This window comes from Propithecus coquereli, unplaced genomic scaffold, assembly GCF_000956105.1.
Source record: "Propithecus coquereli isolate 6110/MARCELLA unplaced genomic scaffold, Pcoq_1.0 Scaffold44, whole genome shotgun sequence".
NCBI lineage: Eukaryota > Metazoa > Chordata > Mammalia > Primates > Indriidae > Propithecus > Propithecus coquereli.
The window spans coordinates 12,183,043-12,196,695 of record NW_012150174.1 but is presented as its reverse complement, the minus strand read 5'-3'; the positions used below and the strand labels follow the sequence as shown (position 1 = coordinate 12,196,695).

The window sequence follows — 13,653 nt, the reverse complement described above, 5'->3', positions numbered from 1 at the left end:
AGTTCAACTAGTTTAGGGAATAGTTCAAAGATGGTTCTCAGAAATAGGAGGAATTGTTTTTAAGGATGAGGAGCTACTATTTGGAATTTGGTAGGTGATTGAGAAAGAAGGATGAGAAGTCCTAGGCTTACCCATGGAAAGAGAGGTTAAGATAAGGAGAGGCCTGGACAGTAAAGGCAATATTGGGAGATTTTACCACTTTGCCCTAGAGATATGATTTATATTCAACCAGACCAGGGCCTGCAGGAGTTGAGTCCTATATATTTCTGGTCTGCAGCTACATGAAGGGAATTCTGCCACTAGTGATTGAGAAAACTCAAGGATTTCCTTACAAAGGAGTTTCATTTCCTGATGGCTTGGTTCTAGAAGCATCCTTGTATCAATCATTTTTGTTTCTCTTAACTAAATTCTTCTCAGCTCAATCCTGAGATTTTTCAGCTGTGAACCTGGGCAGCCTGTATGTAGCCCATTATACCTTTCTACCCAATGGGCAAGGCAGCCCTGTGTACTGGCCATTCAGCAATAGTGGTACATCAATGTTCATTTTTCCTGCTGTGCCTTTAAGAGCTGCAGGAATGCAAAGGGCGTCTGGAGGAGGGGTGGGTCTCCTAATAGGACTTCTGGGAAAAAGATCCTGGGAGTTTTTGCCAGAAACTAAACTGATATTCCAACTCTGAGAAGTTGGGGATGGTTTAGGTCAGGCCTGTGATTGGACAGCAGAATTCATTAGGGAGGAGGAAAGCAAAAGTAAAAAGGAAACAGATGGGGGAAGGGGTTGGGAAGAAGCCTTCCTTACCTCCACCCCAATATACACGCACCCAAGCCTGGAAGCAGCAGCATGCCACCACAAACCTGGGGAGGGTCCGTGTGTCAAGGGTAAGGGCGACAGATGTCGGACCCAGGGAACTCTGCCACAAGTTGGCCTACAAGGCCTCCAGGGACCAGCTAGCCGACAGCTGGACTTGATCACCAGCTTGCAAACTGAGATCACGCATCGGGTGGAATAACAAGCAGACTTTGCTCTCCGGCTGTGCAAGACGCTGTTTTTGGAGGATTTGCCACAGCAGCGGATAGAAAGCAGGAGACCACCACCTGGACCCTTGAATCTTCGTCTACAGCATAAGAGGTTCCACCCCTTGGTGGTTGGCAGGACGATGGCGGCCCTTTGGCGAGCTTCTGTGTTGCTGGTTCTGTTTCTCACAGCTTCTCTGCTCCCGCCGCAGTGTGCCCAGGACCCAGCCATGGTGCATTACATCTACCAGCGCTTTCGAGTCTTGGAGGTAGGTGGCATCTGGGCAGCTTGGACAGGGAATATACCTCTCCAAAGTTACCTTATTTCACCCATTCTGCTATCTACTGAGATGCACTTTTCCCAGATAGTGAACGATAAACATATTACCAAAGTTACACTTTTAAGTGCTCAGAGTCTAGCAGTTGAGAGCACCAGCTCCAGAGTTTGGTCTATACCCCTCCCAGACCTTGAGCACAGCTCCACTCTATGCTCTGATCTGGCAGTTTTTGTTATCTGTAAAATGGGGATAATAATAGAATTTACTTTCTAAGGCTATTCTGAAGATTTAATTCATAGTTAAATCATTGCCTAGCATGATGATATATATCCAAAATGTTGTTATTCCCTGTCATTCGTTTTTTTAAATATGGAAATTTTTGGTCACTTTTTCTTCATGTTTTACTGTTATCAGGTTGATAGTACATTTTAGTTTTTCTTTTTGTCTTTTTATGATAAACCATTAGTTCACCGTAAAAAGTCATGATAGTGGTATACTGAGAAGCTAAGTCTTAGCTTCTTTTGCCAAATTGGACTTGGATTTAGAAACGAGCAGATTTCGGCAATGTTAAACAAGAGAGAAAGTGTTCGGGCTACCACCTCATTAAAATGTGCGAAACCCAACATTTTCATAGCATGGACAGGCTCCCAGGGACAAATGTAACCCTGCTCTAGCCTTGGCCACACCCTGGCATTGACTATTTCACAATTAAAGCCTTGCTTTTGTACAAGTTAACTAGACAAATTATTTATCTTCTTTCAAAGACACTCTTTAATAATTATTTTCTATATTTTCCTGAAAAATCTTCATGTCCAAATTATTGGTCTTATAGTCAGGGTAAATTAATTCTGCACAGCCAGCTAAATGCATTTCCCAAGTTTGTGCAGCTAGCAGACTGAGGCCTGGAGGCGGTGGATGAAATATTCCCAAGTATTCCCTCTGACTGCTTCTTCACTTTTTCCCTCCCCAGACACTCCCTCCTCTGGCTCACCTTCTTAAAAGTGCCAGAATGATGTTCAGCCACGGTCCCTCTGCATTTAGCACCGCCTTTCCCTGGGAGTAGGGCCAGCCAAATCCCTGCAAATTGTCCTTGGATACCTTAGGAGTTAGTCTGCAGACAAGGAACTGCGGAGACTTTCACAGCTATGAATGCGGACTTGAAAAAGCTAGGGATCTGATCTAGAGGCCTTCCCACCCTAGTCCTGACCTGGAGGTGAAGCCCCATCCCACGTGGTGGTCACTCTGTGAGCCAGTGCAGACACTTAACAACAAAGTGATATAATTCCCAGCCTGAGTGTTGTGTGTCAGAGCGGTAGGGAAAAAGAGGACAGGGATTTAGGGAATTATTTTCTCTTTCTCTCTCTCCTCCCACTTCAAAATGAACAACTTTACATATTGCTGTTTGGAGTATAAATTTTTACATGTGTGGAGAGCGTTTTGGGAAATTGTGCCAAATGATCTTTAAATATACATACTCCTTGACTTATCAGTCCCATTTCTATTCATTTATTCTTTCATTCAACAAATATTTATTTATTGAGTACTACTAGGTGTTGGCCTTGTGTCAGGTGCTGGGGATGGAGCTTACTTATGGAAATCTATCCTAAGCAAATAACCAGATATGTACATGAAGATGTAAATGCAAATATTCTTATTTCTTAGCATTGTTTGACAAAAAAATGACAACTATATATAAATGTACATCAAAAAGAGTCTAACATAATAACAGGATAACAATTCAAAAGAATGCTCTATCTTACTATAATTAATATATACCTATATAGGTATATATTAATTGATATTAAAATATGTTCACAATATATCAGCAAGTTAAAAATATAAACATATAGGTAGTAAAATCACATTTTAAAAGAGACATATGAGCCAGGCACGGTGGCTCACGCCTGTAATCCTAGTACTCTGGGAGGCCAAGGCGGGGGGATCGCCCAAGGTCAGGAGCTCGAGACCAACCTGAGCAAGAGCGAGACCCTGTCTCTACTAAAAAATAGAAAGAAATGATCTGGACAACTAAAAAAAAATATATATATATATATATAAAAATTAGCCAGGCATGGTGGCGCATGCCTGTAGTCCCAGCTACTCGGGAAGCTGAGGCAGAAGGATTGTTTGAGCCCAGGAGTTTGAGGTTGCTGTGAGCTAGGCTGACGCCACGGCAATCTAGCCCAGGCAACAGAGCAAGACTCTGTCTCAAAAAAAAAAAAAAAGAGACATATGTATGACTAAAATCTTGGGAAAGTTTTTAAAAATTTATACACCAAAGTATCAATAGTACCTTTGAATTTATGAATTATGGGTGATTTTAATTTTTCCCCTTTATGATTATTTGTATTTTTCTAATCTTTTTCTATGAATGACAGCTATTTATAGTCCTTGGGTAACTTAAATAACTAACAATAATTTGGGAATTTATTTTCTGACTGAAGCAAGGGCTGGAGAAATGTACTGAAGCAACGAGGGCATACATCCAAGACTTCCAAGAGTTCTCAAAAAACATATCCGCTATGCTGGGGAGATGTCAGACCTACACAAATGAGTACAAGAGTGCAGTAAATAACTTGGCACTGAGAGTCGAACGTGCTCAACGGGAGATTGACTACCTGGAGTACCTTCGAGAATCTGATGTGTGCGTAGAATCAGAGGACAAAACACTGGCAGAAGAGCTACTTCAAGAAGCTGAAGAAGAGAAAAAGATCCGGACTCTGCTGAATGCAAGTAAGAGAACCACGTCTTTTCCTACCTCTTCTAGGGACCATCACACTCAGATGCAGGCTCAGTGCACTTAGAAAGTCGGCCCGAGTAATGAGAATAAGAATTAGATGTGTGCTTTTGTGTACCTATGCTGGGAGAGAAACCTGTGCAGGAATAGTTGTCCAAAGGGAAATCCATTCTCAGAAAGCAGCTTTTCCTTTCACAGGGAGTGCCTATAGACCCCATCAAAGGTCAGGGCTACAGTATCAGAGGGTCAGCCCAGAGACGCCGCCACCTGATAGATCTTGGTTTGGTGGAGGTGTGTGGTCCCAGATTTTTCCAGGAGGAGTGGCATGTTGTTGGATTCTACATCCAGTGTCCAAGGAATAGAGATCAGCTGCAAATGTGCCAAGAAACAGTCTGAAACTGAAAATGGCAACAGCCAACCCTCAGAACTGGGAACTGTAGTGAATTATTATTGTGTGTGCTGTCTGGGATGGTGATATCCAGGGGATTTGTCTCCAGTCTTGTGATATGTCAAAATCACTTGTGGGCCATTAAGAATAATGTTTAGCAGCCTAAATTATATAAAAAGTATAAATCAATAACCACAAAGGACAAGGAAAATTTCCTGTGCATGAATTCATTTCATTAAAGCAATGAGAAAGATGAGTGTCCCACCTCAGTCTGTATTCTGAGATGGTTTCATTGCAAATAGGAAGGCTTTATAAGCTAGTTATGTCTGCCCAAAATTCAAGAAACTCCATCAGGGAAACAACACATAAATTGAGTGTCATTGTTGTGCTAAGGGTTTCACATATCTTCTCAATGTAATCCTTAGAAGAACTCTATGGTCACCATAAGAAAAAGGGTCTTTCTAAATGAGGTGACACCTGATTTTGAACAAAGAAGTTAGAGAAGAATGAGCAGAGAGCACTTCAAATGAAGGCACAATACATCAAAGGCATGAGGGTGTGCAGCACCTGGATGTGTAGATCTGCAAATGTGGCTGAGTGAAAGCTGTTAATATACAGGGAGGTAAGTGCAGGGAAACAAGGTTGAAGAGTTCAGCAGGACCAGGTAGTGAGAGACCTTGCATGTTAAGCTAACATTGACTGGAGAAACCAGAGAGAACCACTGAACAATTTTAAGCAGGGGCATGATATGGAGAAAGAGGGTAAGACCAGAGAGAGGAGACCAATCAGGGGAATACTGCAGTAATCTGGGCAACAAGAGATGGTGTTGGTGTTAAATGTCATGGGCCAGAAAAGAGCAGATGGATTTGAGAGCCATTGAGAGCTGGAATCCACAGGGTTTGGTGACTAATAATCAAAAGTAAAAGATGCATGAGAGGGATGAGTCCGGGATGCTTCCCAGGCTTTGGGTTGAGGTCATTGAATGGCTGTTATAAAATATGTTGAGAGAGAAAACCCAAGAGGAGTTTTGGAGCACTTATAATTCTGAAATCTTTTAGTTCATTTGTTTGCTCACTGCCTATTTTCTACCTCCCCATCTGTAATGTCAGCTCTGTGAGAGCCTGGAGCCCTGTTTCATGTTCAATGCTGTGTCACCAGTGCCTAGAATGGTGTTTTGTTCAATAAATAATTGTCAGTGAATAAGTGAACAAAACAAATGAATGAATGAATGAGTGAATGAATGAATGGAGGGATTGTCAGCACAGACAGAGGGTAGTTAGGCTTTGAGAGAAAAGAGAACATCTTATCCCTGAGTCAGAAGAAAGAGAGGAGGGTGCCTGATCTATAATACGGAGCAGTTGATCAAGTTGGTCAAGTGAGCAATACTTTTTGGCCCTGACATAGCCCTGAGATGAACCATCCTCTGAGAGGGAGCAGCTGGGAGTAAGCACAGGGTGAGGGGAGGGAAGGAGGAAAGGGGGAGAGTATGGGCCAGCACAGGATGAACAGGGGCTGCCTAAAAAACTGATGGAGGACTGGGTGTTAATGTGGCCTGAGCTAGAATGTGCATGAACTTTCACACTTTCAGACAGGTCCCCAAGCCTGAACGGTGGTGCTGGATTAGATCCCTGAGCTGCTCCTGGTCCCTGGACACTCTCTGCACTTTAGGCCTCAAGGATACCCCTTTCCACTCCAGCTAGAGCTCAGCAGAAATCCTGAGACTGAACTTGGGTTTTCAACCCCATCCTCTACTCCATCCTTCAGACCCTGAATGCCTGAAATAGTCCCTCTCCCAGTTCTGTGGTCCATGCCTATTGCTTCTGCAGCTCTCATTTGTTGCTTTGTTGGCTTATGAGTCAGCCAGCACTTATTGCCCCCACTATTGGGTGGACCCTGTGCTGTACGGTAGGGAGGGAGGGGTGAGCAGGATGTGTTTGCATCCCGCTAGAGCTCTCTTACTTCCTCTCTTGCCTCCTTCAGTCTGCCTGCTGTCATGAAGACCTTCCCACAACACAAAGTGGATCATATTATTCCTCTGCGTAGAATTTTTTTTTTTTTTTTTGCCGTTTGCCATCAGTTATCAACAACAAAAAAAATCTATTAAAGTCTCCTAGCCTTTTTATGCAGGAAAGGCCCTTAGGCCTTTTCCAAAGTGGTCCAAGCTGATCTCCAGTTCCTCCCATGACTTACCCACATGCAGTTGCAATTTAAATATATATGTGTGTGCATATATATAGGCACATATATATATATACACACACACATATATATATATATTTCTTTCTTTCTTTCTTTATACTAACCCTGTGTGACTCAAAAATGCTGTGAATTCTCTGTGCAGACCTCTGGGGTTGGGGACAGGGGCCTGCCAGGCAGATCGGCCCCTAGTGCTCCTGGAACACCTCATTCACCTCCAAGGGAGCATCTCACATACTCAACCACATGTATTTGTGTGTATTTGACTGCTCAACCAGGCCATAGACACACTGACATCTTCATTTCTGTCTTCACAGAGTCTAGGTCAGGCCCTCCCATGGAGGAGGCCATAGAAATTACTTACAGAAGAAATACTGATAGCAGAGGTCACATAGAGCTTAGCTTAGGGAAAGACAAACTTGTAAACGATCACAACTGTGTGATTCATGCTCACATGACTTATTATTTTCAGAGGTTCTCTGTCCATGCGTAGACTCTGGAATGCCAGTTTATTTCCCCACCATGCACTGTTTTGTATTTTACTTGTTGTGCCCCTTGTTTATTTGGTTTTTTTTTGCCATTTCTGTTAGCAACTATGCCTATATCAGTTCTCTAATGCTGTACAACAAATTACCACAGATTTGGCAGCTTACAACGATGCACCTTTTTTTATCTCAGAGTTTCTTTGGTCGGGAGTCCATGCACAGCTAAGCTTGGTCTTCTGCTTGTAGTTGCAGGACTGAAGCCCTCAGCTTCCAGAAGCCTCCCTGTCCGTAGGTATTTACAACATGGCTGTTGTTCCTTCAATGCCAGGAGGAGAGTGCTTCTCTTCAGGAAGCACCTAAGTACTTCTTTTAAGGGTTTTTAACTGATTAAGTCTTCTACCCATAATAATCTTCCTTTTGATTAACTTAAAATCAATTTGTTCTGATTTGGAGCCTTATTTATATCTGCAAAATCCGTTCACCTCTGTCTTATACTGTAACACCATCAGAGTGCCATCCTGTCCTATATACAGGTCCTGCCACACCTTCCCAAGGGAGGGGAATTACACAGGGCATGCTCACCTGGGGGTGGGAATCCTGGGGTCTGCCTACCACAGTGCCTCAGTCTGCTAAGCCCAGCTGGTGCCGCTAATTACGTGCACCTGCCTTCTTCCTGGAAGACTCTGATCTTCCTATTTTCCAACCTTGGGCTATAGGGACTGTGCCAGTTACACAACTTCCACTAAAATCCTAAAAACTCAAGTCAGCACCCTGTGTGGGCAAAGACTTTGGGATTATAGGCTAGGGAGGTGTTGCCAGAGGTCAGAGCACAGGGTTTCTTTCATACATACATACTTAGAGAGTTTGTTTGGAAAACCTCTAGGAATATTATTTGGGCAAATACTAAGGGCCAGGTACTGGGGATAGTAAGTAAGATAGAGTAGCTCTATAATTAAGCCACTCCCTATAGAGCTGTTCTCAAGTCTTCAGCCTTTATTTAGAGATGATCCCAAAATGATGTCCACATGAGGGCTTCAATCCCAGGGATCTTTGAGGGTTAGGCCAAAATCTTAGAATCTTAACTCTAACTCTCTTTTTCTCTCTCTCTTCCCCTCCCTTTTCCTTTCTCTCTTTTACACACATGCACAATTTAGAATGCAAGTGAAGGAAAGTTGCTTGAATACAATCTAACTTACATTTAAAAATTATTCAAAGTCCTTGGTATTATAACTGTTATCACTAAAATAAAATTTTGCATTGCACTTGACAATTTAGGGCAAAGCACAGTTGCCTCAGACAACCAGATTGAGAATTTATCCAACTGACAAGCTTTGGAACATTCCATGGGCTGCATTCTTGTGTGGCTAAGAGTATTAACCTCTTTTTAACTTGTAAATAGCTTTTGAAGAAAAAAAATCTCAAAGCAGTCAAAACAAGCCATTATGGCAGATTTTATTTCCTGTTGTAGTCCGGCTTCTCTTATTGCAAGGGTGCACGCAAGTTACCTCAAATAACCTTCACCCTGCTGAATTAAATAACTCACATATTATGTTAGATCAGTCTCAAAGAAGAATGTCTGTTGCTACATATTTAAATGTGTCTGGGGTCAGGCACAGTGGCTCACACCTGTAATCCTAGTACTCTGGGAGGCCGAGGCAGGAGGATCACCTGAGCTCAGGAGTTTCAGACCTACCTGAGCGAAAGTGAGACCCCATCTCTACTAAATATAGAAAAATTAGCCAAGCATCGTGGTGTGTGCCTATAGTCTCAGCTACTCGGGAGGCTGAGGCAGGAGGATCACTTGAGCCCAGGAGTTTGAGGTTGCTGTGAGCCAGGCTGATGCCATGGCATTCTACTCAGGGCAACAGACCAAGACTCTGTTAAAAAAAAAAAATTAAATACGTCTGGGATCCATTCAGGTAGTATAAATGCACATGCTCCATATTCAAAGCCATTCAAGACAAAATAATAAAAAACAAAACAAATAAATAAAAAATCCACTATAAATCAACTAAAACGTATCTCTGAGCCATCTTCCAAGGCCCATTAGTTTGTGATGAGTGGAACAAAATATTAAGAGAAGAATAAGTAATTTGCAACAGATGTATTTACCACAAAGGAGAGGATTGACGACATACATGCAGGTATAAGTACAGGAGAGCATGAGGGTTTGTGTGTGCGTGCATGGGTGTGCCCACATGTACCCAGAGTTGCTACATTCATGGCGCCAGCAACATTGGAGGTGTGTGTACAGTACAGCTTATCCTGTGATTTCTCCTGTAGAGTCCATGCCCATGGGTCACTGTGTGGTCCAGAAAGGCCTATGTACACAGCACTTCTTTTGTTTATCCATCTGAAAGGCCTGTGGTCTATGAAGATACCTCCAGTCCCATCACTACAGATATTAACAGGAGGTTAGCTTGTGGCTCCAGGTGGTAGGAGCATCCATTCATTGTCTCTATAACTCATTCATTCATTCAACAAATGTCTGGCTGAATTCTAGAAATATGTCGGCATTGTGCCAGGCATTAGAGATGGAACATTGGATAGAGTAACATCCCTGTCCTCAAAAAGCTCACAGCTGAGCGGAGAAGCCATCTAGACAAACCCAGGATAACAGCCTGGAGTGATGACCGCTCAGATGGAGGGATAGCCAGGGTGTCCAGAAGCACAAGGGGTAAACATTCAGTAGACAGGGTCAGGGTTGCCATGGAGATGGGGGGAATCTGGAATCTGGAATCTGGAAAGTAACCCTCAAGCTGAGGTTTAATTATGGGAAAGAGCTAATTAAATGGAGAATAATGGGCATTTAAAGCAAATGGAATAGCATGTGACACCACAAAGGTATAATTGGGTTCAGTGTGTTTGTGGAGCAAGTTGTTCAATAGAGCTCAGGTGAAGGAAGAAGTTGTGGAAAGGAGATGAAAGAACCAGACAAGAGCTAAGCTCCTTCATGCTAAACTGGTTCACACTTGCAAGCTGTGGGGAATGAGAATAATATAAATAATAGCAGTTACTATTTACTGCATGCTTGTTATGTACTAGGTAATCTTGAAGCATTTTACATATCTTATGGGACTATGTCATGCAGTGCTCACAACAACCCTATGAGATAGGAATTCTACTTATCCCCCATTTTGTAGATGAGGAAGCCAAGACACTGAGAAGATGAGCAGTTTGTCCAAGCTCACACAGCTAATAGATGGCAGAGCTCAGATCCAAGCCAAGGTAGGCTGGCTCCTCCTGCACACACTAACCTCTCCCATCATGCTGTTCTGCTGAGTAGTGGCAAGCATGTGAGGGTCAGAGCTTAGATGGAGGTTCACTCTGGCCCTGGGTTACAGATTGGATTGGCAGTAGGGGAGGATGAGGGGACACAGGAAGGAGAGACAGTGGAGCTACCTCCAGGGCTGTCAAAGGGACATGAGGTAGGAGCCCTCTGTTTTGAGAGCAGATGCTTGGGCCCAGAAGTTTCTGATCTCATCGTGGGTCACAGTACAAAGATGATGTCCATTTACTTATTCACTATCTGATGATGATTCCTACTCACAAACAGATTGGTTTAAATCATTCTTTAAAACTCTGGCCAAGAAGGGTCAATTTTCTTCCCCCACCTCCTTGTTTCTTAGTTCCCTGCCTTTTCTTCATTGACTTTCAAACAATAAAATTCCTCTGTTCTTCCCCCTATTTGGTGAGTCAACAGAATAGTTCCACATGTACTTTTCTGGGCTAGAAACCTAAGGGGCACCCCTTTGGCCCTCATCCGACCAGTGAGCATATCCAGAAGAGCCTTCTTTTGGACATCTCTCCAGTGCATTCTTTCCATCTGCAGTACTCTCACCATCTCTAGTCTTGACTACTGCAAGAGCCTCCTAACTGACCTTCCTGCCTTGGTCTCTCCTGATTCCAGGGCTTCATCCTGTACTGCCACCAGAGTAATCTTGCTGGAGTTACCACATCATTGCTTTGTCCCCTTCTATGGCAAATGCAACCTACACAGTAGAGCAAACCCCATAAAATAACATAAAGAAAGTCCTTTACAACCTGACTCCAGCCTAGCTTTCTGTAATGTGTTTTATTTTTCCCTATAAAAGTAATACCTGCTAATTAAATAAAAATTATGAATATAGTACGCACTATATGTATTGTGTTTACTGCTATTGTAAAAGTAGATATGAAGCCAACAATCAAACACGGTAACTTCTAACATTGCTCAGCTTCCTCTTGTGCCGCCGATGCCTATCCCCATCTGCCTCTCTGCCGTCCATCTGACATGCTGTTCTGAAAACAAAGTATACTTTGTGCGTGCCTGCATCATTCATGCCGTGTTTCCCAAGTCCAGCATAGTGCCTGGGTCAGAGTAGGAGATCAATGTTTTCAGACCTTAAGAAGTAGTTTATTAGAAACTATTTGCCAGAGATGGCATTCAGTCCTTTTGTCTGTTATCTTGTCTAATGTCCATGACAACCCTACTAGGTCAATACTATTATGACTTCTTTTCAGATGAAGAATGTGTGGCTCAGAGAGTTCTGGCTCCTACCCCCCGATTCCTGCTACATCCTGGAGTACACGTCACCCCAGACACACTAGATCCATCGCTGCCTCCATGTCTGTTCACAATCCCTCACTCCACTTTGTGGCAGTTATCTGTTGCCACAACGATGCTACATAACCACTCTGAAACTTAATGGGTTCAAACAATAAACATTTATTATTTCTCAGGAGTCTACAGGGTAGCTGGGCAGGCTTGTTTGTGCACTTGCAGTCAGTGGCACGTTGCCGAGGGACGGCTGGGTAAGGATGGTGTCTGCTGGGATGACTGGGTTCTCCTCTGCATGGTCTCTGATTCTGCAGGAGATTAACCTGGGCTCGTCCTCATGATGGAGGCAGATATCTGAGAGAGACAGCAGAAGCACATAGGCCTCCTAGGGACTTGGCCCGGTCACTTTTACCGCATTCTTTTGGCCAAAACAAGTTCCAAGTCTAGCTCTGGAGCCCACCTCTCCATTATGACCTCTAGTTAGAGGTCAAATGTCTGTATGAATGCAAATGTCTATATGAAAGCAGTGGGTTGGGCATTGGTGTGATTGATGGTTTTGCAGAGGCATCACCAAAGGACCAGTGAGAAGGCTGCTGCAAAGTCAGGTTCAGGCAAGTGGACCCTAGACCTTCACACTTTGAGAAAGGATGAAAAGAATAGGAGTTTGGAGAGTAAGCAGTAAGAGTTTGAATAGTGAGGGAGATATACATTTTGTCCCAGGCACTGAGGATAAAAAGACTAATAAAACACAGCCCCTGTCTAAAGTGTTTGCAAGGAAACAAAGTGAATAAGCAATTCCAAGTCCAGGTGATAACCTCCCTGGAATGGACCACACCAGAAGCTTTAGGCACATAAGAAGGAGCAACTGACTGCTCTGCAGAAGCACAGGATTTTGTCTTCAATGATGATGTGCTAAATTGGTGCACCCCAATTTAGCAAAGATGAGCTAAGGGAAAATATGGGCAAAGTCTAAAACTTGTGGAAGGCCATGACAAGCTTGGTGACTAGTAACCAATCCAGTGCAGTGGGGAAGTGAGTGATAAGAGAGGAAGTTAATTAAGAACTTTATGCTACACTGAGATATAGGAACTTGTTCTGTGGGCAAACAGCATAAAATAGCCCTAATTTTTAGAATAAGTCCACTCCGACAATTTTATTGCAATAGTGTGAAATTTTATAATTGGCTACTAGTCTGAGAGCTGTCATCTTTGTCATCTCACTGCCCAATGTCCTACTTATCACTTGGTAGTTATTTGCAAATGTTTATTAACACGAATACAATCCAGGTGGTTGAAAAAGTCAAATTTTACAACAGTATTACAAGAAGCAGTCAAAATACTCATGGTTTTAAGAAAATTCTCTTCTTTTTAATGAATTCATCACTCTTCCCAAGCAAACCTGCTTTTCCTTCCCTTGCTATCTCATGCATCCTGCACCCCATCCTTGAGTCAGTCTAGTTTGGTACCACCTGGCTCCCTCAATCGAATCTGTTACTAAGATCTGATCTCTCTTTTTCTAACTATCCATTCCCATCACTATCTGGATACTTTTCATCTGGTTTGCACTTAGAAACTCATTACCTGTTTCCCTCTGTCCCTCCCCAGCCCTAAACCATTCTCCACTAGCAGCCAGACCAATGTTTCTGATACGTAACTCAGATTGAGTCACTCCCTTATAGAGGGACAAGTCTCACCAGATCTGGAGAGTGTTGCTGTTATGTAAGGAGAAAAGTATTTAAATCATTCAAACAAGTGATACTTGTATATGAATTTACTGTGAGGCCTTGGGTCAAATTCTATTCTAATTGCTTGTCTGCAATTCTGCCTGAGGGGAAAACCACAGACTGTCATTCTCTGGTGTGCTAGTGGAACCTTGCATGTCATTGTTTCTATTAAATAATTTGCATCTTGGCTGGACTCAAAGGTTTTAAATTTATTTACCATCCTTCCTCCACCTTTTTTTCCTGCTAATTATCTCTTCTCAAGAGAAGCACTGCAGGGAGTTTTAACTTACCCTTT

The 13,653-nt window shown here is 42.9% G+C and overlaps 1 protein-coding gene across 1 annotated transcript in view; it reads left to right on the top strand.

Annotated features, from left to right (window-relative positions):
• The first annotated feature begins 826 nt into the window (after window positions 1–826).
• OLFML1 (olfactomedin-like 1) overlaps window positions 827–13,653 on the top strand; it is an 18,633-nt gene continuing 5,806 nt past the window's right edge. The window contains exons 1-3 of the mRNA XM_012654404.1: window positions 827–917; window positions 1,151–1,280; window positions 3,734–4,022. Of these exons, the coding sequence (XP_012509858.1) occupies window positions 1,155–1,280; window positions 3,734–4,022 (415 nt within the window). The 5' untranslated portion in view covers window positions 827–917; window positions 1,151–1,154. The remainder of the gene's footprint in view (window positions 918–1,150; window positions 1,281–3,733; window positions 4,023–13,653) is intronic.